Source organism: Poeciliopsis prolifica, unplaced genomic scaffold (genome assembly GCF_027474105.1).
Source record: "Poeciliopsis prolifica strain line A6 unplaced genomic scaffold, Auburn_PproV2 SCAFFOLD054, whole genome shotgun sequence".
NCBI classification, from domain to species: Eukaryota; Metazoa; Chordata; class Actinopteri; order Cyprinodontiformes; family Poeciliidae; genus Poeciliopsis; species Poeciliopsis prolifica.
Genome location: NW_026562429.1, coordinates 3592501 through 3615768, shown reverse-complemented (window position 1 = coordinate 3615768; position 23268 = coordinate 3592501). Strand labels below are relative to the sequence as shown.

The 23268-nt window shown below is 44.5% G+C and overlaps 2 protein-coding genes and 1 pseudogene across 5 annotated transcripts in view; 2 read left to right on the top strand and 1 right to left on the bottom strand.

Moving 5' to 3' along the window:
* Window positions 1-9400: 9400 nt before the first annotated feature.
* LOC129378950 (threonine synthase-like 1) lies at window positions 9401-12488 on the bottom strand (annotated as a pseudogene).
* Window positions 12489-14801: 2313 nt separating this feature from the next.
* LOC129378959 (enkurin-like) lies at window positions 14802-17609 on the top strand. The gene is given in 7 exon segments (XM_055059464.1): window positions 14802-14890; window positions 15338-15447; window positions 15450-15487; window positions 15547-15676; window positions 15679-15779; window positions 16335-16472; window positions 16854-17609. Coding segments are annotated over 7 exon segments (768 nt in total). The 5' UTR covers window positions 14802-14810; the 3' UTR covers window positions 17025-17609.
* Window positions 17610-19707: 2098 nt separating this feature from the next.
* LOC129378988 (phosphoribosyltransferase domain-containing protein 1-like) overlaps window positions 19708-23268 on the top strand; it is a 15038-nt gene continuing 11477 nt past the window's right edge. The window contains exons 1-6 of one of the 4 annotated variants that reach the window (XM_055059501.1): window positions 19708-19950; window positions 20096-20215; window positions 21085-21167; window positions 21648-21754; window positions 21817-22000; window positions 23046-23110. In XM_055059501.1, the coding sequence (XP_054915476.1) occupies window positions 21135-21167; window positions 21648-21754; window positions 21817-22000; window positions 23046-23110 (389 nt within the window). In that variant the 5' untranslated portion in view covers window positions 19708-19950; window positions 20096-20215; window positions 21085-21134. Of the gene's footprint in view, window positions 19951-20035; window positions 20216-20678; window positions 20922-21084; window positions 21168-21647; window positions 21755-21816; window positions 22001-23045; window positions 23111-23268 lie in introns of those variants that run through there. The other 3 variants (XM_055059500.1, XM_055059502.1, XM_055059499.1) reach the window with 3 other exon arrangements.

Genomic DNA, 23268 nt, shown 5'->3' with positions numbered 1-23268 from the left:
TGAGAGGCCCTCTGAGGGACTCTCAGGCCCTGAGAGGCCCTCTGAGGGACTCTCAGGCCCTGAGAGGCCCTCTGAGGGACTCTCAGGCCCTGAGAGGCCCTCTGAGGGACTCTCAGGCCCTGAGAGGCCCTCTGAGGGACTCTCAGGCCCTGAGAGGCCCTCTGAGGGACTCTCAGGCCCTGAGAGGCCCTCTGAGGGACTCTCAGGCCCTGAGAGGCCCTCTGAGGGACTCTCAGGCCCTGAGAGGCCCTCTGAGGGACTCTCAGGCCCTGAGAGGCCCTCTGAGGGACTCTCAGGCCCTGAGAGGCCCTCTGAGGGACTCAAACACGGAAGACCGACTTTGAGGTACTTTTAGGAGTTCGAGCGGCTTGATGGGTGAGTGCTCGGTTGGTGCACTGCGTAAAGACATGCGTTGCGGTTCCGATGGGTCTGAGTTCAAGACCTGCAGGCGGAATGGTCCGAAGCACCCTCTTTATCCAGAGTGATAGATGGAGTTTTGAAGTTAAACACGGAAGACCGACTTTGAGGTACTTTTAGGAGTTCGAGCAGTTTGATTGGTGAGTGCTCGGTTGGCGCACTGCGTAAAGACATGCGTTGTGGTTACGATGGGTCTGAGTTCAAGACCTTCAGGCGGAATGGTCTGAAGCACCCTCTTTATCCAGAGTGACAGCTGGAGTTTTAAAGTTAAACACGGAAAACCGACTTTGAGGTACTTTTAGGAGTTCGAGCGGCTTGATGTGTGAGTGCTCAGTTGGCGCACTGCGTAAAGACATGTGTTGCGGTTCCGATGGGTCTGACTTCAAGACCCGGGTGCGGAACGGACGGAAGCACCCTCTTTATCCAGAGTGACAGCTGGAGTTTTGAAGTTAAACACGGAAGATCGACTTTGAGGTACTTTTAGGAGTTCGAGCGGTTTGATGGGTGAGTGCTCGGTTGGCGCACTGCGTAAAGACATGCGTTGCGGTTTCGATGGGTCTGAGTTCAAGACCTTCAGGCGGAATGGTCTGAAGCACCCTCTTTATCCAGAGTGACAGCTGGAGTTTTAAAGTTAAACACGGAAGACCGACTTTGAGGAACTTTTAGGAGTTCGAGCGGCTTGATGGGTGAGTGCTCGGTTGGCGCACTGCGTAAAGACATGCGTTGCGGTTCCGATGGGTCTGAGTTCAAGACCTGCAGGCGGAATTGTCCAAAGCACCCTCTTTATCCAGAGTGACAGCTGGAGTTTTAAAGTTAAACACGGAAGACCGACTTTGAGGTACTTTTAGGAGTTCGAGCGGCTTGATGGGTGAGTGCTCGGTTGGCGCACTGCGTAAAGACATGCGTTGCGGTTCCGATGGGTCTGAGTTCAAGACCTGCAGGCGGAATTGTCCAAAGCACCCTCTTTATCCAGAGTGACAGCTGGAGTTTTAAAGTTAAACACGGAAGACCGACTTTGAGGTACTTTTAGGAGTTCGAGCGGCTTGATGGGTCAGTGCTCGGCTGGCGCACTGCGTAAAGACATGCGTTGCGGTTCCGGTGGGTCTGAGTTCAAGACCTGCAGGCGGAACACTGCGAAGCATAGTCTGTATGCAGAGTGTCAGTGAGGGAGCCAACTCTCTAACATGTGCTTTATTCCGCACATGTTAGGGAGGCTTTACTCAGAGAGGTGGAAAGTGGAGGGAGTTCAAGATCTGCTTATGGAATGGTCTGCACCATACACTGCATCCAGAATGTACTATTGTAAATGTTGGAAAGAGAAGGAAGTTAAAGTTCTCAGTCCATGGGAGCAACAATGGACAACGTTAGACTCTCACTGGGTCTAAAGTGAGAGTTCAAGACACGTGTGCGGAACTGTCTGAAGCACACTCCTTATCCAGAGAGACAGCTGGACTTTTAAAGTTTAACATGGAAGACTAACTGTTCCGATGGTCCTTGGGGTACTTGTAGAACTTCGAATGGAAAGGTGCTCAGTTTACGCAGTCCATAAGAGCAACCAAAAAAAAAAACAACTCTGAGGGACTCTCAGGCCCTGAGAGGCCCTCTGAGGGACTCTCAGGCCCTGAGAGGCCCTCTGAGGGACTCTCAGGCCCTGAGAGGCCCTCTGAGGGACTCTCAGGCCCTGAGAGGCCCTCTGAGGGACTCTCAGGCCCTGAGAGGCCCTCTGAGGGACTCTCAGGCCCTGAGAGGCCCTCTGAGGGACTCTCAGGCCCTGAGAGGCCCTCTGAGGGACTCTCAGGCCCTGAGAGGCCCTCTGAGGGACTCTCAGGCCCTGAGAGGCCCTCTGAGGGACTCTCAGGCCCTGAGAGGCCCTCTGAGGGACTCTCAGGCCCTGAGAGGCCCTCTGAGGGACTCTCAGGCCCTGAGAGGCCCTCTGAGGGACTCTCAGGCCCTGAGAGGCCCTCTGAGGGACTCTCAGGCCCTGAGAGGCCCTCTGAGGGACTCTCAGGCCCTGAGAGGCCCTCTGAGGGACTCTCAGGCCCTGAGAGGCCCTCTGAGGGACTCTCAGGCCCTGAGAGGCCCTCTGAGGGACTCTCAGGCCCTGAGAGGCCCTCTGAGGGACTCTCAGGCCCTGAGAGGCCCTCTGAGGGACTCTCAGGGACTCTCAGGCCCTGAGAGGCCCTCTGAGGGACTCTCAGGCCCTGAGAGGCCCTCTGAGGGACTCTCAGGCCCTGAGAGGCCCTCTGAGGGACTCAAACACGGAAGACCGACTTTGAGGTACTTTTAGGAGTTCGAGCGGCTTGATGGGTGAGTGCTCGGTTGGTGCACTGCGTAAAGACATGCGTTGCGGTTCCGATGGGTCTGAGTTCAAGACCTGCAGGCGGAATGGTCCGAAGCACCCTCTTTATCCAGAGTGATAGATGGAGTTTTGAAGTTAAACACGGAAGACCGACTTTGAGGTACTTTTAGGAGTTCGAGCAGTTTGATTGGTGAGTGCTCGGTTGGCGCACTGCGTAAAGACATGCGTTGTGGTTACGATGGGTCTGAGTTCAAGACCTTCAGGCGGAATGGTCTGAAGCACCCTCTTTATCCAGAGTGACAGCTGGAGTTTTAAAGTTAAACACGGAAGACCGACTTTGAGGTACTTTTAGGAGTTCGAGCGGCTTGATGTGTGAGTGCTCAGTTGGCGCACTGCGTAAAGACATGTGTTGCGGTTCCGATGGGTCTGACTTCAAGACCCGGGTGCGGAACGGACGGAAGCACCCTCTTTATCCAGAGTGACAGCTGGAGTTTTGAAGTTAAACACGGAAGATCGACTTTGAGGTACTTTTAGGAGTTCGAGCGGTTTGATGGGTGAGTGCTCGGTTGGCGCACTGCGTAAAGACATGCGTTGCGGTTTCGATGGGTCTGAGTTCAAGACCTTCAGGCGGAATGGTCTGAAGCACCCTCTTTATCCAGAGTGACAGCTGGAGTTTTAAAGTTAAACACGGAAGACCGACTTTGAGGAACTTTTAGGAGTTCGAGCGGCTTGATGGGTGAGTGCTCGGTTGGCGCACTGCGTAAAGACATGCGTTGCGGTTCCGATGGGTCTGAGTTCAAGACCTGCAGGCGGAATTGTCCAAAGCACCCTCTTTATCCAGAGTGACAGCTGGAGTTTTAAAGTTAAACACGGAAGACCGACTTTGAGGTACTTTTAGGAGTTCGAGCGGCTTGATGGGTGAGTGCTCGGTTGGCGCACTGCGTAAAGACATGCGTTGCGGTTCCGATGGGTCTGAGTTCAAGACCTGCAGGCGGAATTGTCCAAAGCACCCTCTTTATCCAGAGTGACAGCTGGAGTTTTAAAGTTAAACACGGAAGACCGACTTTGAGGTACTTTTAGGAGTTCGAGCGGCTTGATGGGTCAGTGCTCGGCTGGCGCACTGCGTAAAGACATGCGTTGCGGTTCCGGTGGGTCTGAGTTCAAGACCTGCAGGCGGAACACTGCGAAGCATAGTCTGTATGCAGAGTGTCAGTGAGGGAGCCAACTCTCTAACATGTGCTTTATTCCGCACATGTTAGGGAGGCTTTACTCAGAGAGGTGGAAAGTGGAGGGAGTTCAAGATCTGCTTATGGAATGGTCTGCACCATACACTGCATCCAGAATGTACTATTGTAAATGTTGGAAAGAGAAGGAAGTTAAAGTTCTCAGTCCATGGGAGCAACAATGGACAACGTTAGACTCTCACTGGGTCTAAAGTGAGAGTTCAAGACACGTGTGCGGAACTGTCTGAAGCACACTCCTTATCCAGAGAGACAGCTGGACTTTTAAAGTTTAACATGGAAGACTAACTGTTCCGATGGTCCTTGGGGTACTTGTAGAACTTCGAATGGAAAGGTGCTCAGTTTACGCAGTCCATAAGAGCAACCAAAAAAAAAAACAACTCTGAGGGACTCTCAGCCCTGAGAGGCCCTCTGAGGGACTCTCAGGCCCTGAGAGGCCCTCTGAGGGACTCTCAGGCCCTGAGAGGCCCTCTGAGGGACTCTCAGGCCCTGAGAGGCCCTCTGAGGGACTCTCAGGCCCTGAGAGGCCCTCTGAGGGACTCTCAGGCCCTGAGAGGCCCTCTGAGGGACTCTCAGGCCCTGAGAGGCCCTCTGAGGGACTCTCAGGCCCTGAGAGGCCCTCTGAGGGACTCTCAGGCCCTGAGAGGCCCTCTGAGGGACTCTCAGGCCCTGAGAGGCCCTCTGAGGGACTCTCAGGCCCTGAGAGGCCCTCTGAGGGACTCTCAGGCCCTGAGAGGCCCTCTGAGGACTCTCAGGCCCTGAGAGGCCCTCTGAGGGACTCTCAGGCCCTGAGAGGCCCTCTGAGGGACTCTCAGGCCCTGAGAGGCCCTCTGAGGGACTCTCAGGCCCTGAGAGGCCCTCTGAGGGACTCTCAGGCCCTGAGAGGCCCTCTGAGGACTCTCAGGCCCTGAGAGGCCCTCTGAGGGACTCTCAGGTACTTTCAGGCCCTGAGAGGCCCTCTGAGGGACTCTCAGGTACTTTCAGGCCCTGAGAGGCCCTCTGAGGGACTCTCAGGCCCTGAGAGGCCCTCTGAGGGACTCTCAGGCCCTGAGAGGCCCTCTGAGGGACTCTCAGGCCCTGAGAGGCCCTCTGAGGGACTCTCAGGCCCTGAGAGGCCCTCTGAGGGACTCTCAGGCCCTGAGAGGCCCTCTGAGGGACTCTCAGGCCCTGAGAGGCCCTCTGAGGGACTCTCAGGCCCTGAGAGGCCCTCTGAGGGACTCTCAGGCCCTGAGAGGCCCTCTGAGGGACTCTCAGGCCCTGAGAGGCCCTCTGAGGGACTCTCAGGCCCTGAGAGGCCCTCTGAGGGACTCTCAGGCCCTGAGAGGCCCTCTGAGGGACTCTCAGGCCCTGAGAGGCCCTCTGAGGGACTCTCAGGCCCTGAGAGGCCCTCTGAGGGACTCTCAGGCCCTGAGAGGCCCTCTGAGGGACTCTCAGGCCCTGAGAGGCCCTCTGAGGGACTCTCAGGCCCTGAGAGGCCCTCTGAGGGACTCTCAGGCCCTGAGAGGCCTCTGAGGGACTCTCAGGCCCTGAGAGGCCCTCTGAGGGACTCTCAGGCCCTGAGAGGCCCTCTGAGGGACTCTCAGGCCCTGAGAGGCCCTCTGAGGGACTCTCAGGCCCTGAGAGGCCCTCTGAGGGACTCTCAGGCCCTGAGAGGCCCTCTGAGGGACTCTCAGGCCCTGAGAGGCCCTCTGAGGGACTCTCAGGCCCTGAGAGGCCCTCTGAGGGACTCTCAGGCCCTGAGAGGCCCTCTGAGGGACTCTCAGGCCCTGAGAGGCCCTCTGAGGACTCTCAGGCCCTGAGAGGCCCTCTGAGGGACTCTCAGGCCCTGAGAGGCCCTCTGAGGGACTCTCAGGCCCTGAGAGGCCCTCTGAGGGACTCTCAGGCCCTGAGAGGCCCTCTGAGGGACTCTCAGGCCCTGAGAGGCCCTCTGAGGGACTCTCAGGCCCTGAGAGGCCCTCTGAGGGACTCTCAGGCCCTGAGAGGCCCTCTGAGGGACTCTCAGGCCCTGAGAGGCCCTCTGAGGGACTCTCAGGCCCTGAGAGGCCCTCTGAGGGACTCTCAGGCCCTGAGAGGCCCTCTGAGGGACTCTCAGGCCCTGAGAGGCCCTCTGAGGGACTCAAACACGGAAGACCGACTTTGAGGTACTTTTAGGAGTTCGAGCAGCTTGATGGGTGAGTGCTCGGTTGGCGCACTGCGTAAAGACATGCGTTGCGGTTCCGATGGGTCTGAGTTCAAGACCCGGGTGAGGAACGGTCCGAAGCACCCTCTTTATCTAGAGTGATAGCTGGAGTTTTGAAGTTAAACACGGAAGATCGACTTTGAGGTACTTTTAGGAGTTCGAGCTGCTTGATGGTGAGTGCTCGGTTGGTGCACTGCGTAAAGACATGCGTTGCGGTTCCGATGGGTCTGAGTTCAAGACCTGCAGGCGGAATGGTCCGAAGCACCCTCTTTATCCAGAGTGACAGCTGGAGTTTTGAAGTTAAACACGGAAGATCGACTTTGAGGTACTTTTAGGAGTTCGAGCAGCTTGATGGGTGAGTGCTCGGTTGGCGCACTGCGTAAAGACATGCGTTGCGGTTCCGATGGGTCTGAGTTCAAGACCCGGGTGAGGAACGGTCCGAAGTACCCTCTTTATCCAGATAGCTGGAGTTTTGAAGTTAAACACGGAAGATCGACTTTGAGGTACTTTTAGGAGTTCGAGCGGCTTGATGGGTGAGTGCTCGGTTGGTGCACTGCGTAAAGACATGCGTTGCGGTTCCGATGGGTCTGAGTTCAAGACCCGGGTGAGGAACGGTCCCAAGCACCCCCTTTATCCAGAGTGATAGCTGGAGTTTTGAAGTTAAACACGGAAGATCGACTTTGAGGTACTTTTAGGAGTTCGAGCGGCTTGATGGGTGAGTGCTCGGTTGGTGCACTGCGTAAAGACATGCGTTGCGGTTCCGATGGGTCTGAGTTCAAGACCTGCAGGCGGAATGGTCCGAAGCACCCTCTTTATCCAGAGTGATAGATGGAGTTTTGAAGTTAAACACGGAAGACCGACTTTGAGGTACTTTTAGGAGTTCGAGCAGTTTGATTGGTGAGTGCTCGGTTGGCGCACTGCGTAAAGACATGCGTTGTGGTTACGATGGGTCTGAGTTCAAGACCTTCAGGCGGAATGGTCTGAAGCACCCTCTTTATCCAGAGTGACAGCTGGAGTTTTAAAGTTAAACACGGAAGACCGACTTTGAGGTACTTTTAGGAGTTCGAGCGGCTTGATGTGTGAGTGCTCGGTTGGCGCACTGCGTAAAGACATGTGTTGCGGTTCCGATGGGTCTGACTTCAAGACCCGGGTGCGGAACGGACGGAAGCACCCTCTTTATCCAGAGTGACAGCTGGAGTTTTGAAGTTAAACACGGAAGATCGACTTTGAGGTACTTTTAGGAGTTCGAGCGGCTTGATGGGTGAGTGCTCGGTTGGCGCACTGTAAAGACATGCGTTGCGGTTCCGATGGGTCTGAGTTCAAGACCCGGGTGAGGAACGGTCCGAAGTACCCTCTTTATGCAGATAGCTGGAGTTTTGAAGTTAAACACGGAAGATCGACTTTGAGGTACTTTTAGGAGTTCGAGCGGCTTGATGGGTGAGTGCTCGGTTGGTGCACTGCGTAAAGACATGCGTTGCGGTTCCGATGGGTCTGAGTTCAAGACCCGGGTGAGGAACGGTCCCAAGCACCCCCTTTATCCAGAGTGATAGCTGGAGTTTTGAAGTTAAACACGGAAGATCGACTTTGAGGTACTTTTAGGAGTTCGAGCGGCTTGGTGGGTGAGTGCTCGGTTGGTGCACTGCGTAAAGACATGCGTTGCGGTTCCGATGGGTCTGAGTTCAAGACCTGCAGGCGGAATGGTCCGAAGCACCCTCTTTATCCAGAGTGATAGATGGAGTTTTGAAGTTAAACACGGAAGACCGACTTTGAGGTACTTTTAGGAGTTCGAGCAGTTTGATTGGTGAGTGCTCGGTGGTGCACTGCGTAAAGACATGCGTTGCAGTTCCGATGGGTCTGAGTTCAAGACCTGCAGGCGGAATGGTCCGAAGCACCCTCTTTATCCAGAGTGATAGCTGGAGTTTTGAAGTTAAACACGGAAGATCGACTTTGAGGTACTTTTAGGAGTTCGAGCGGCTTGATGGGTGAGTGCTCGGTTGGTGCACTGCGTAAAGACATGCGTTGCGGTTCCGATGGGTCTGAGTTCAAGACCTGCAGGCGGAATGGTCCGAAGCACCCTCTTTATCCAGAGTGACAGCTGGAGTTTTGAAGTTAAACACGGAAGACCGACTTTGAGGTACTTTTAGGAGTTCGAGCAGCTTGATGGGTGAGTGCTCGGTTGGCGCACTGCGTAAAGACATGCGTTGCGGTTCCGATGGGTCTGAGTTCAAGACCTACAGGCGGAATGGTCCGAATCACCCTCTTTATCCAGAGAAACAGTAAAACTGTATTCATATATCGTTCAAGTAGATAAACTTGCTTTTTATATTTTCTAAGCTTAATACCAAACTGCTGCTCCAGTACGTCCTGACTCTTATGGAGAATGAAGTGTGAAATGACAATAAATTTCTTATGAAATAATAATAAAGTGTCATTAATTTATTGAAACTCTTCACTCTCCATAAGTTTATTCATAAATTGCTTATTTAAAAATTTACAATAAAGTTTTGTAAAATACATTTTCTTTATTTTAGATCAATTTATGCAAATATAAGTCAACAGATCTTAATTAAATGTTCAGCTTGGATGTAATTTCAATGTAAATTATGAAAGTTTTGATGTTTCTGAACTACATAACCTTTATTTACTGGTCAGAATCCAGAGCTTTGCAGATCATTTCCAACTTCATCCGTGATCTCTGCAGAAACAGACGCTCAGCCTTCAGCGAAACCACCAGCCAGTTCCACTTTTCTGTCGAAAAATCATCCAGTTCCAACCATATTTATTAACTTTCAAGTCTCTTACTTGAACCATTTACTTAAAAAAAGTTGTAAAATTACAAAATAAAATCAGAATTTTCTCCACTTTTCAATTTTCTCTGTTTTGAAAAAAAATTAACTTTATAGCAGTAAATCTGAACTGATAATGTGCAGTGGTTGCATAAAACCACATAGTGATCAAACTGTGTACTAACATACAACCCCTAAGACATTAACATCTGGATTCTGCATCATCTGTTAGCATAGCAGTTGCTAAAGTCGTTGAACAATACAGAACACAAACAAGCAAAGAGCTTATTTATTATATTTTCATACCATTAAACCACAAATAGTTTTAAAATGTACATTTTCTACATCATACTAAAACAATATTCTCTCTCGTGCTCAGTCTTTAGTGTAAGACAGTTCGGGACACCTTGTGGATTTAAATAATCCTTTCACTCCTTTCAGAGTCTGAGATTTATTGCTGGTGTGTTTTCAAAGAAAAGCAACACATGGAAAACATTTACACCCATTACATTAGCAGTAAACTGTCATGTAACAGAAGCATGTTTTCAGATTGCTGGTTAAACAGCGGATGAACAGTTTTCCTGTAATGGTAACTTGTTTCTCTGCCATTAGCACATTTAGCAACATGTTCACAAGATTGACTGACAGCGCTAAGCCCCTCCTCCTGGCTCTGATTGGTTGATTTTGGTTGGGAGCAGAGCATTTCTTCAGACTACAATCGTAGCTCAGGGAGGAGTTAAATATTTTCACAGATTATCTGTCTCATACTAAACTGTCAGGACATGGTGACAGCTTTGACAAATGTGTATCAAACATTTTCTTCATAAAAGTTGCATACTCCAGCTTTAAGGTAAAACTAGGAGTATCTATGACACTTTGAGGAAGGAGTCCTGTATCATGCTGTCCACCTCCTCCACCAGAATGCTGTAATCTGCCTGAAGAGCTCTGTGTCGGCTCCCGCCTCTCTGCCTCAGGCGTTTCATCATCTCTCCGTGTGCTGCCGGTTCAGACGCAGCCACTTCCAGCTGCTCCAGCTGCTCCATGGGATCCGAAGGAACATTCTGGATCCGAAGAGCTTTGAACATGGCAGGAGCAAATTTCCCGTAATGCGCAGTGGAGCAGAGCACCGTAGGGCACGATCCATCCTGCAGCCGATCGGCCACCACTTTCGCCACAGCGGTGTGCGTATCCATCAGGTATCCCGTCTGACTGTGGAGATCCTGGATGGCGGCCAAGCAGTCCTCCTCAGAGCACCAGCCGGCCTGCACCTCCTGCTGCATCCTGCCGAGGAGACGCTCAGGAAGCTGGAAGCGTTTCTGCGCATCTAAGTGAGTGAAGAGGTCTTCGACCAGGCTGCTGTTTCCTCCTGAGACATGGTGGATGAACCTCTCCAGGTTGGAGGACTTCAGGATGTCTATGGCGGGGGAGTGGGAGAGCAGCAGGGGGCGACCTGGAGGTCATACTGGCCTGGGTGATGAAGTCCGACACGACTCGGTTGTGGTTGGACGCACAGATTACTTCCTTATCGGGATGCACATTTGCTTGGCGTACAACGCTGACATGGCATTACCAAAGTTCCCAGTAGGAATACAAACATCCACAGGATCTCCAAAGTTAATCACACCATCTCTGCACAGATCCAAATAACAAGAAGAGTGATAAACAACCTGGGAGAGGAAAACAAACAATTAGTGTCAAAGCTTTTAGTAGACCAAAATCGCACTTTAAAAAGCTTAAATCACCAAAAATGTTGTGCTTTTTTTTTACCTACTCAACAACAAATTAATTAACTTTTAAAAGGGCAGTATTATGTATTTTCCAGGGACATTGTGTCATTTATACAAGAATCAAGCAACTACTACTTAAGTTTATATAAAAATTATATATATATGAAATATGATTTAGAAGAAATTTGACTTCATAATTTAAAGAAAATGGGTCTCTGTCTCTTTAAGAAACTCAAGCTCTTCCTGAAACTCCGGCTTCAGGAAACCATCACAATATTGCCGGGTTACTGGTACTGAAAATAAAAATACTTTGGCAGAGTGCAATTTCAGCTAACTGCTACTAGAAATAAAGATACCGATTAGCAGCTAATCTACTAATCAGGCGAACTGAAAATAACAGAATCAACTTAAAGACTTTTCCAAACCGCCCAGGAACTTTGAGTTGGATTTGAGTTTTTGGAGAACATTAACACACCTGAGGTAATAGTCGTGCCCAGTTGATGGAGTTAGCGGTGCTGAGGACGGTGCCGTACTCCACAGCGAGATGCCCGGTCAGCCCCGACTCACCAAACATCCTCTTTATGCTTCTGACAGAAGTCAAAGTCTGACAGGACACTGACTGCTCTGGCGTTCCCTTCCCTGAAGCTCGTCATCTGCAGCTTCTGGACTTCACTCACTCCTTCTTCTGGGAAAAAAAACACCAACACGCCTGTTCGGTGTCGTCGCGCCCAGTCGGCTGAAGCCGCTCAGGACGGCGCTGCCTGTGTCCCCGGACGTGGCGACCAGATGAGGAAGTTACACATTGGTGGGAGGCAGTGGACGAAGAGTTGGGGCATCAGCTGCAAGGCGAGGTCTTTAAACGAGGCAGTTGGACCGTGGAAGAGCTCTTGGATGTATTGATTTTGAACAAGATGCTTCACAGGAGCAACTCTGTCACTGGAAAAATTGTCTCCATATGCTTTAAACACCATACTCCTGAGGTCCAGAGGAGAGACGTCAAGTGGGTGGATGCACTTCTCCAGCAAAACCGAAGCTCTCTCTGGGTATGACATGGAAATTAATCTGAGCCATTCGCCTTTAGGAACGACTGGAAAGCCTTTTTTGGGAACATAAAGACTCCATCTGCAGCCAGGCCCTCTATAACCACATCACTGAAATACGTTTTTTGATTGGGTGATTCTGAGCCGCCACTCCGGGTTGAAACATAAGTCTCCTCATCGTGTTCCAGATATCTCTCCACTGCCTTCAAAACCTTCTCTGCCACTTCCTCCACTGTGTATCCCATTCCACAAAACACCCTCACATCCAGCCATTTCTCATAGAACTGCTTCCTGTACAGTAAAATATCTCTCATGGACCCCCGTCTTCTTGGCCCACTATCCGGTTAACCTTCATCCTGCCGAGTCTCTCCATGATGTCCCGGCTGTCCACGTCCAGGTAAACCACAACCCCGTTCTGCTTCAGGAGCTGCATAGTCTCGCCATGAAGGGGATTGGAGCCAGTCAGGGAGATGATGCATCCAGATACAGAGAAGTTACTCAAAGTCTCACCTTCCTCCTCCAGGAAACGTCTTCCTCCAACCTCCGCTAGCTTGGCTGCAACCGGCATCTACCATGCCGGCTCTAAGACATCATCATCGACGTCTACGGCGGGCAGGCCCAGTTTGTTGGCCACAATTTTCCCAACTGTTGTCTTTCCTGCTCCGGTGGACCCATCAGCAGAATGTTTTTGCCCCCCAGTGGAGAGGATTTTGTGGAAACCATGACGTTGATGTGGAAAGTTGCACAGACGGCATCTTACGGTCCTCGAGGAAAGCTGAATGGCGCTGAGTAATCCCATTCAGGAAAGCAGACGGAGCAGCTGCTTTTCCCTCTGCAAAGACACAGACATCAGGGAGATGAAAATACAGAATATGCATTGAGACACAACACAAATATCAAATATTAATGATCAACCTTTAACCAGAAAAAACTGTGGACTTCTTTTTCTTTTTAAAAGTGACTGTTATGCTTAATTGAACAAGTTATCGTCTTTGGTCGATCCAAAACAATTTTTGTACCAAATCATTCTTCATAGTGAGATTTTAAACCTGCTGAGTTCTGTCTATTTGGGTCTCTTGTTACTTTAAATCCAAATAAGTTGTGCTGGCCACAACCCCAAACTCAACTTTTACTCTCACATGAAAATGGCTGCAAACGGATTACACAGCCGCAGATCTTTGAAAGGCAGAAGTGGAGCCTCCTGCACAACCAACGTAGTTGCAGCAAGTGGTTTATAAATGGCAAGTCGGCAACAAAACACTTGACTTTTCCAGCAGCCATTGTAAAACACATAAAGAGTAATAAAACAAGCTGACAAAATTGGCTCGAACTCAGCTTGAGTTGCTTGGTGACGGGGCTGCGCTTTGCTGGGGTTTCTAGGCAACGTACAGTACCCATGGGAAGTATTTAACAACTGGAGGTTTTGTGAACAGCTCATTTTCCAGACACCAAAACATCTAGTTTTTTTTAAGCACTTTGGCTGTTTTAAGAAGCAATTGAGACCCAAATGAAAGTTTAAAAACGTGCAAAATGTGAATTTTGACTAAGTTCCCTTTGAATGGAAGGTACGAGAAAGGACGTTAGAGGAGCAACCATTCCCTTGTATCTTTACAAATAGTTTGATGTACATCTTGTGGATGACTAGTAGCTGTTGCCCCAAGATAAGCATGTGAAATGGAGAAATAAGATAACAGGGAGATGCATCTTACACTGACTTTAAAGGTCTCAGTTAGCATGATCAATGTTGAGGAAAATATAAAGGAAAAAAAACTTTTGGGAATAGCATCTAACAAAACGCCGAAAATGAATGACTTTTTGTTCACACAATCCAGGTTATCCAACAGTTCATCCATAAGCACAGTTTTAAATATATATACATGCATATTATAGAGTAAGAATAAGACTTTTCAGCCTGATAAATAAATGAAACAGGTGTACTTAATAAATTAGATCGGAAGAAGTAAAAAAAATGTCGGCCGTGTATTTGGATAAACAAAAAGTATATTGTGCATTTTTCTAATCAGTCTTTTATAATACTTTGTTAAATGGTTGTCTACAATAGTAGAGAAGAAAACTCGTTTTGAGAAGCTTCCTGCTCAGAAAACTGACTGAATTGGACTTCAGGGTACATTATTAAAAGGTTATCAATGTTGTTTTAAACTGTTTCAAAAGGCTCTATAAATTATACACCTTCTCAGAAAAATACTCACGAAAATGTGTATTATGCGTTTTTTCGCTCTTTGACCGAGATAATGATTTATTTACGCAACTGTGTCTGTATTTGCTCACCGTTGTCAGCCTTCCTCTGTGAACTACGGCAGCCCGTACGGACAAAATTACTCCAAATCTGCTCGGATCTTTATAAAATTGTTTTATATTAAATGATTCTCAAATGGTTTGACATATTAGCTCTAACTACAGGTAAATCTTATATTTTTTTAAGGTTTAAAAGAATAGGTAAACAGTTCAGAAAAACTTAAATAGGCATGTTTGGTTTCAGTTTATCGCGATGTTGGGGGAAAAAATTGTTCTTAAGACAGATATCCAGCATTATTAAAAATTTTTCAAGAAACAGAGATATTAAACAATGGAATGAAGAAATGCTAAATTTGAAGATGTTTGGATATTAATATTAAAAGTATGAATGATAAATTAGAAGTAATTACCATGAAGTGTTTTCTTATAAAAATGTGACTAAAACAAATAATAAGTAGTGACAACATTTGTATTTCTCCTGCGCAATCTTGCAACAGTTTTGACAAGTCTGACCTCCACAGTATGGCGGCGTCATTGACGTGCAGAAGCGCTTAGACACGTTACGTCAAAACAGGAAGAATAATTTGCTGCATTCAAGTTCACGTGAAAAGCTCGAAATCTAGGGCTTTCGTAACAAAGGCGGCAGAAGTTTGACAAAAGTAACGGTTGGATTAGCAATTTTTCGACAGCTATTATTTCTGAAAAGTCACCTTTACTTATTTAAGATAGTCAACAGTAATTTTATGTCTTGAGCGCAGTGGTTTTGTAAGTCAGGTGCTTTACGAGTGTTGCGGAATGTCACGTTTGTTGTACTGTTGCCCAGCAACGAACTGGCTAGCTGCTTTTACATTTTGAAGTAGCAACAATGTCTGAAGCCATCTACCCATCAGGATGCGTCTACGACTGGATCCCAAAGGAGCAAGAAGAAATTAAAAAACCACCAAGGTGAGCTTTATAAATCATAAACGAGTTTTAAAGAATATGTCTTTAAAAAAGCACACAATTAACTGAGGTTTGACTAGTGTAATGTATCAAATTTGATCTAAATCTCATCAAATGTGTAGGTATCCGAAATGTATTAATCACAGTTTAAAATTTGGTTTTTAATTTCCACTGATTTCCCATTTCAACCAGTTCCTGGTGTCCAACCATGGTATTGTTTTCAGCCAATGAAGCAAAAGACACATTTTTAATATCTCTACTCAACTTTAAAACCTAAGACAACAAGAGAGATTAAAATGTTATCTTATTGTTGACCTCAAATATAAAAAATGGAATTTCTCTTAAGTTGTTGGTCATTTATTTGTTTTTGTCGTTTCCTCCTCAAATATTATTGAACGTGGATTGAAGTGATTGTTTAGTGTAATATCATGTTCTGAAATCTCCATAAAGATATGTATCCAAGTTCAGGCCAGCTATAATTCTTGAGGAGAAGCTAAACAAAGATGCAAAGAAGACTATGGGACCACCAAAAGTGGAATTGCCGTCTCCGGATAAGTACCTGAAAAACACTCGAAGCAACCCAAACCACCTGAGAGTAAGTCCCTCTATCAAACTATATGATGATTTACCTTTGGGGTGTGAATCTGATGTCTCCATTTCCTTTTGGCACAGAGTCCGATGATGGACATAAGCCTCGGACCTGCACAGTGAGGAAGCCAACGGTCCCTCGGCGGACCGAGAAACCGCTGATGGGGATCCAAACCAAAAGGGATTTCCTCCAGACTACTGTCATGTTTCCATGAAGCCTAAGGCCATTTCTGTTGACACAAAGAAAGGACACAAACAGCTCCTGGAAAACTCTGGACTTGTTCCTAAATACGTTATGAAAAAGGTATTTTCTAAGAAGAGAAAAAGTATTTTGAAACTATTTTCCCTCCATATTTTCCTTCATCCTGTCTCAAAGTTTTGTTGTACTTTATGTAGAAAGCTTGGATGAGTGCTTGTATCGATAGATGTGTCTATCGATACAACTTTCTTTTATGGGTAAATCTCATTCTGTGTAAGTTTTTGTTTCTCTTCTGTGTTTAGCAACTGATGAAGAAATTGTATGGAACTAAATTGGAGCCATAAAGTTATTAAAAAGAAAAAAAAAAGATTTGAAGCTTGTCCCAAAAGTTATTACAATAAACAATAATATTGTTGTTTTGAGACAGTGTTCAATTAATATAATAATAATTGCATAATAATGTAAGAACATATTCTCAAAGATCAATAACATTTGAATTCTGATATTTATACGGTGAAACTCTGGCAACCGTAGCTGTGAGCATTTTACCCTAAACTAAAGACTTTTGTATCGACAGTGTACCTTGGAAATGCTTGAAAAGTTATTAAAATCTTATCGTGTGAAAAGCGTAAGAACCCTGATTCGGGTTTCTACCTGCAGGATTACGGTGAAGTCCCGACGTATCTGCAGCTGCGCAGTGAAGCCGAGCGGAAGGCCCGGGAGGAGGACCAGACCCTGGCGCGGGAGCAGAATGTGCTGGAGCGGCTAACGGAGGAGGATCACCAGGCCGTCCTGAAGGTACACGATTCAGGACGTGTACAGAATACTGAACATGTGGGTCGCACAGGAACATCTAAAACCTCTGCTGAACTAAACACCATTAGACTGAGGAAGCGAGAGGCATGTAAACACAGAAAATAAAGAATAAAATTATAATTTTTTATTTTTTATTTTCTCCACGTGATTCTAATACTTGTTAAACATAAATATTGCAAAAGTTTTCCAAAGCAGCTCCACAAAATCTGTGATTTTGATTAAAAAGAATTTAAAAAAAAAGAATTTGAAGACACAGCTATTATTGGTATTTTAGCAGTTTGGTAATAAAATTTATTGGTACATTTTGCCACAACCGTCCCTTTAAGGACATTCATGACCTTGATGTGACTCATCTCCTTTAAGGGCCTGAAGAAGAAGTGGGATGAACTCCACTGTGAATATCAGGGCCTTCTCCTCATCGACACGCCGTCCAAGAAAACCCGGAAGATCCGCCTGGAGGAGAAGATGAGTCAACTGGAGAAGGACATCAGCTTCTTTGAAAGGTTCAAAACCATTTTTATTTACGACGATTAGGGACGAATGGTTTTGATTGCTAAATCTCACCAGTGGAGGGAGTTGCTGTAGAAAATTGTTGTGTGTGAATTTTCAAAGTAGCTTTAACAAATTATATTGACTCCCAATATTGAGTTGAGATAACTGTGGTTACATTCACACAGCAGGGAAACCCGACCCGTATCCAACTTTTTCAGTCAGAACAGAATCAGTTTTTTTCTACTTTCATGCTTTGTAATAATTTGGATTCTGATTGTTTTCAAACTGTCTGCAGTTTGGACAGTCATGACACATTTTACTTGACGTTCATGTCATTGATGACTGTAAATTGTGATTATGAAAGAAGAAGTCAGAGCTTCATGTCGCAGTCACACCTTGGCTTTGATTATGAATCTAAACATACTTCAAAAAGCCGTTTCTGTTAGCTATGTTTTCTTTTTATGAGTTTCCTTCATGTTTCTTAATATGACTATGTGATATTCTCAGCTGTTAAAAAGACACTATTATGTAAAACCAACTTTTTTGAGCTTTAAATCATGTTAAAATGTCATTCCTTCATCAAAAACATGGATTATTGCTTTGATTCTTTCATTCATGTTTGAGAAATCCTTGAGTCCCCATAGCAACCATTCAGCTGTGTTAATCACCTGGGTGGATTTAGCCCGCCTTCGAGTTTCCACCTCATAGAGCAACCCTGTCCCACTCAGCTCCTTCAGACTAGCCAGGAGCAATTAGCAGACATCTGGTGGAAATATGTGCTGAAACTATTTCTCAGTGAAATGCTGGTAAAAACATAGCTAAAGGGCTGACAGAGGAGCCATGTTGTGATGACTTCCTAAAGGCGGAGTTTCAGAGCAGAAGCTTCTTAAAGAGACATAGGCCCAATTTCAAGTCATTAAATTACAATGTCAAATTTTTATTTATTTTTATCATATCTCATTTGACATAACTATAATTTTATAGCAACTAAAATTAACATAGTTACTTGATTGTGCTATAAAATGAAACGGAAAAGACATAAAACTGCCATTTTACAATCAATGCATGAACAGTTTTTACTCCCGTAAACAGAGTGAAGCTGCGTCACAGTTTTCTTTGCTCATGCGGGTCGGTTCGGGGATCTAAACCGTTCACACACAAGTCTCATTGTGGTTTAATTAATAGTGTGAAGGACTGCACAAAAATAACCGAATTTCAGAAAAAAAACTGAGGTGATTACCAAAACCTGCTGTGTGAATGGAGCCTCTTTATGTTTTTCACATCAAAATGTAACTTTATTTTTTCTGTGTTTGTTTTCACTTATCTTTAAATAATGGTTCTTGAAATAAACACTTATTTGTATTTAAAAGTACAAAGGCAGTGCTCTAATATACAAATATGTTGTTTTTACTTTTAGTATGAACTTGCTCTGTTGCTGATAATTTGATTCTCTGTTTTATAATTTGGATAGCCTTTATCTTCTGTCAGCATATGAAATGTTGAGAATATATTAAATTAAACCAACACTGCGACCAACGACTGTTTTAGTAATCAATTATTCTGACAGTTAATCGGCTATTCGGATTATAAAAATGGGGACACTTTGCAAATTTTTCATTAAACCACTGAAGCTTATTCCATACATTTAAAATACATTATAAAAGGCAAGTAAGCAAATATTTCAATCCTTTTTAAATAAGAATAAAGAGATTTTCTTGGTTAAAAACCCCAGCATTAATTGCTGGATCATTTGTAGGAAAGGACGCATCAACAGCTAAACAAATCTTAACTTCAGTGTAGGATTAATAAATGGATAGCAGAATATGCTAATAAACTTTTCTTTTACAAAATTTGAACCAGGTGAAGCTAAAACTCCCACTTGATGAGTTCTGGGTAGAAAGTATCTACAGACAAAGAACGTTTTTGTCTTAAATCCAAATGCTAATTTTTTTTGTCTAGTTTTGGGTTAATTATTGCTTTGAACGTTTTTTGTTTGTTTTTTTTGCTCAGCAAACAACCTTTTTTCTTTTTTCAATCCTAAATTAAGCGTTGTAAATTGAAAGAATGTATTAAAAGTAATCTTTGTCCAGAAGCCTTCTTGCAAAATTATTTTTCATTAAAACGTTATAGGAACAAGTCAAATGTGTTGTTTTGTATCTTTGAAAAAAAGATACAAATTTATTTTTAGATGAAAATAAAAGGCGAGACAACCAACCTTGTTCTCGTCTATAAATTTAATGTATTAATGCAGTTATTTTTCTGTGATTGCTAAAGCTGTGCTACACAATAAATGTACTTCACAGTTTTGTTTCCTCTACTGAAATAAAGTTGGAACAGTGGTGAAACTGAAAATATCCGCCCATTAATTTTAAAAACTGTTTTAATCTAATTCAGTTAACAGTTTGTGGTTTTGTGTTGTGATGCTCCATTCAGACTTCGCTGAAACAAAGAAAGATGCTGGCATTTCAAATAATCCGTGCTGAATGATGACAAACTCAAGAAAGAACAAAGAGTTTCCAGACGTATGCTGCGATGAATCGTGTTTATTTTCAACCCAGTGCTGCCTGGAGCCCAGAACAAAGCCTGTCGTCGTTCGTCGCCCTTTTCCGCTGAGCTCATCCAGACCTTTTAGTGACATCAGGTGACTAATCCGCCCTCATTGCCTCTGATTTTCAACTTAACTCACATCAGGAGCCACAGAACACAACGAAGAATGAATGATTGTTGCTTCAAACTGTGGAGTGGATAAAACAGGCTGCCAGGAACAAGGGAAATCCCTTCCGGAGGAAACGTGTAAGGTATCTGTCCAGAGTGGAACGTCTTTGGAGGCTTCAAGCCTAAAAATGCTGGACTGATTACTAAAACACAATTGAAGGAGTGACAAATGCGGAAATTTTTTACCTATTTGGATCTTCCTCTTGGATCAAAATATGAATTGGGAAAGCACTTATTATGATTCCCTGAGCAGGTGAGGATAGATAGTCTACAAAAACTTTCTTTACATTTTTTGTTCAATTTTCTTCAGATTTTAGTCTCCTCAGTTCAGTCTATTTTGAGCTCCTGTCTCTGTAAATCCAAATAATCTTCTGTTAGCCACGTCCCCTGTCTCAAAGATTAAACTCGTGTGACAATGGCTGCAAATAGATGCACAATAGTACAACCGTACATCTTTGAAAAGCAGAAGTGGAGCCTCCTACACAACCAACAAGAATTAAGCAAGTTGTTTCTTGATGGTAAGTCAATAACTAATCACTTGTATTTTCCAGCGTTTTTGAAATGACCCTTTTACCACACACCAAAAAACAAACATAACTTACATACATAATTTATAAGCACTTAAGACATTTTTAGAAGCAGTTGAGACCCAAATGAAAGTATAAAATGTGAATTCTGCATAATAAGTTCTCTTTAATTCTCTCTAACTACATTCCCAAAGTATCAACTTGTGGACCATTCTTAAAAAACAACTAAGCATTTAGTTATCAAGCTAAATATTTAGTGTAACTAAATATTTTCTTGCTAATTGCCTATTTAGTTTGAAACTGTTAGTTATAAATGTAGTGGTGAAAATACGACTTTGAAAAAGGAAGTCTTTAATTTTCTCCAAAATAACCCAAAGTATTTCCAATACTTTTTGACTAACTTTACAAAACAGTTTCCCATTGTTGCAATGTTATAATATAGGACTCACTCAGTAATGGAGTACAGAACATATTCACCTGTGTTGTAGAAATGATTACCAGATTTAAATATTACATCCACCCCAACGCCTGCTTGGAATCACATGAGGCTGATTAGCCAGCATAGCGCTCCTCCAAACAAAGCTTTTCTTTTACTAAATGACTTGAGCGTGATCGTGCTGCCCGTGTTGCCGGGTGCACAGGATTTCTCTGGTTAACTCTGGAAAACAAAGTTTCCTCCTCTTCGCTCAACAAACCCGTAAGTTTTAGTTATAATAGATTAGAACTGTTTCGCAATGCTTTGGAGATCATTTTAGTGAATTAAATGTGATATTCAGGAAAAAGTTTTAACTATTTTCAACTTAAGTCAAATGCATGCTTTTATCCTCTTGTCTGAACTATTCTGATGTGTTTCCTCTAAGGGTAAAAAGTCTTTTTACCACAACAACGGCTGATTTTACCACCACTGCAAATGGATGAAATGAGAGCAAAAAGAGGAATTGTGGTAGGTTATTATGCTCACTTTCCAAATGTTGTGAACTAAAAATCTATATGTTGAGTCAGAGCAGCTAGAATGTTTAATATTTAAAAAAGTTCTGATCAATAGTTTTCTGGATTTTTTTGTCAAGCCAAACAATAATTGTTTAATTATTGGGCTTGCCGTACACCACTTTAATGGAACAACTGCTTTTTGTCCATTTTAAGCAATTATTTACCTAAAAACAAGCTCCTGTTTCTTGTTGAAGTTAGTTTTGTTTAATTTGAAGTGTACTAGGATGTTTACCATAGAAACTAAGCCATTTTGTTCATGTGACTTTGTATCGCACATTGGTCAAGAGTATCCATATGTTTTCTTTTTTGATGGTCTCAGTGGCACGGATCACTTTCGGTGGGAGCTTCCAGGCGATCTGCTCTAAAACGCCACCTGAATGATTTGCCTGATTTGCAGGAAGCTGCTGTTGTACTTACTCTCTGTCTGTTCTAGATCAAAGATGACTGGCCTGGCTACAACCTGGATCTGTTCACCTACCCTGAACATTACCACGACGACATTGAGAACGTCTACATTCCCCACGGAGTCATCATGAACCGGTACGAACACATGATGTGTCGGTAATCCATCTCCTACTGTGTGGTTTTCTCCTCCTGCTAAGGATAGAGCGCCTGGCCCGGTACATCATGGAGGACTTTGAGGACAGTAAGATCATGGTGCTGTGCGTCCTGAAGGGAGGATACAAGTTCTGTGCAGATCTGGTGGAGTACATCAAGGTTCTGGGACGCAGCTCCAACCGGTACCTGGAGACCCGGGTGGAGTTTATCCGCCTGAAGAGCTACCTGGTAGGCAAACTTATGGAAACAAACTAAAAGCTAACAGCTTGTGTGTTCCTCTGGTAAAGATCTGGATAAAAACTTTAAAAAATTATCTTTTGTTGCAGAAACATAAATATTTAGAAAAATACAAACTTTGTTTGAGTAGTGTTGGTACAATTAATCGTGATTAATTGTTCATTAATCGTCAACTGATTTACTAATCGATTAATCATTAACTGGAGTATTTTACTGAAAAAAAACAACATATTCAGAGTAGTAATTAAGCCATATACATGTTTATATTTATTGCATTTAAAGTATATACACTATTGTATATAAAAATGCTTTAGCCAAATTTCCTCTAGTGGCAGTTTCAACTTGCAAAATGGTTTTTGCAGCGTGAACACATCAGTGATTGACCACCAGGTGTTGCTGTTGTTCGGGTTTGGTGAGGAATGATTTCAAGGCTATGGAGTAATAACACAATCCTGCCAGTATGGATAGACTCATTTGCCTTTGCCAAGAAAAACAGCTCTGGGGAATGATAAAGATGTCTTTACAGTGATATCACTGAGTGAATTTGAATGCTGTCATCTGGACGATGTTATTTTATGGCGTGTTTTTGGCACATGTCTGAATTATGTTTCCCTGCATGTGGCCACATTCCTTCACTCCCTTTCCTACATAAGAGAACATGGCAGGTTTTCAGAGTCAGACAAGGTCAAGAGCCTTATTTTTTGTTTTGGGTTGTTTGTTTTTCTTTACACAGAAAGTTTAAATGAGCAGCATCACCCATTGTTGCTTGTTTTGTAATCTTGTAGTGTAGTTTTGACTTTCTCACTCATTTTCAGACCATTTTCAGATAGGAACATGTCTTCAATCTAACCTTTGAAAAATAACAGAGCTCAAATATATAGCATACAATAGATTATAAAATATCCGGTCTCTAATTTTTGCTGTATATTTGCGGGAGCTTTCATTGTTAGTGTAAAATATGAATTAACTAAACAAATTGATGATCATCGCTGATCTTTGTGAAGCAGTTAAAAGTCAAATCTCGTGTTTCCTCCAGAATGACCAATCAACAGAGGATCTTCACATCATTGGAAGCAGTGATCTGTCTTTCTACGTGGAAAGGTTTGTTTTATGCATATTTTACCGTTGCAGTGTACTCCCAGCCCGAAGAGGGCGCTGTTACACTTGTTAGACATGGGTTCAGACAATCTGGAATAATGTGGAGAATGAAAACAGTGCTTTGGTTATATTTGGGTGTCAATGCTTTACTTCCTGTTCCT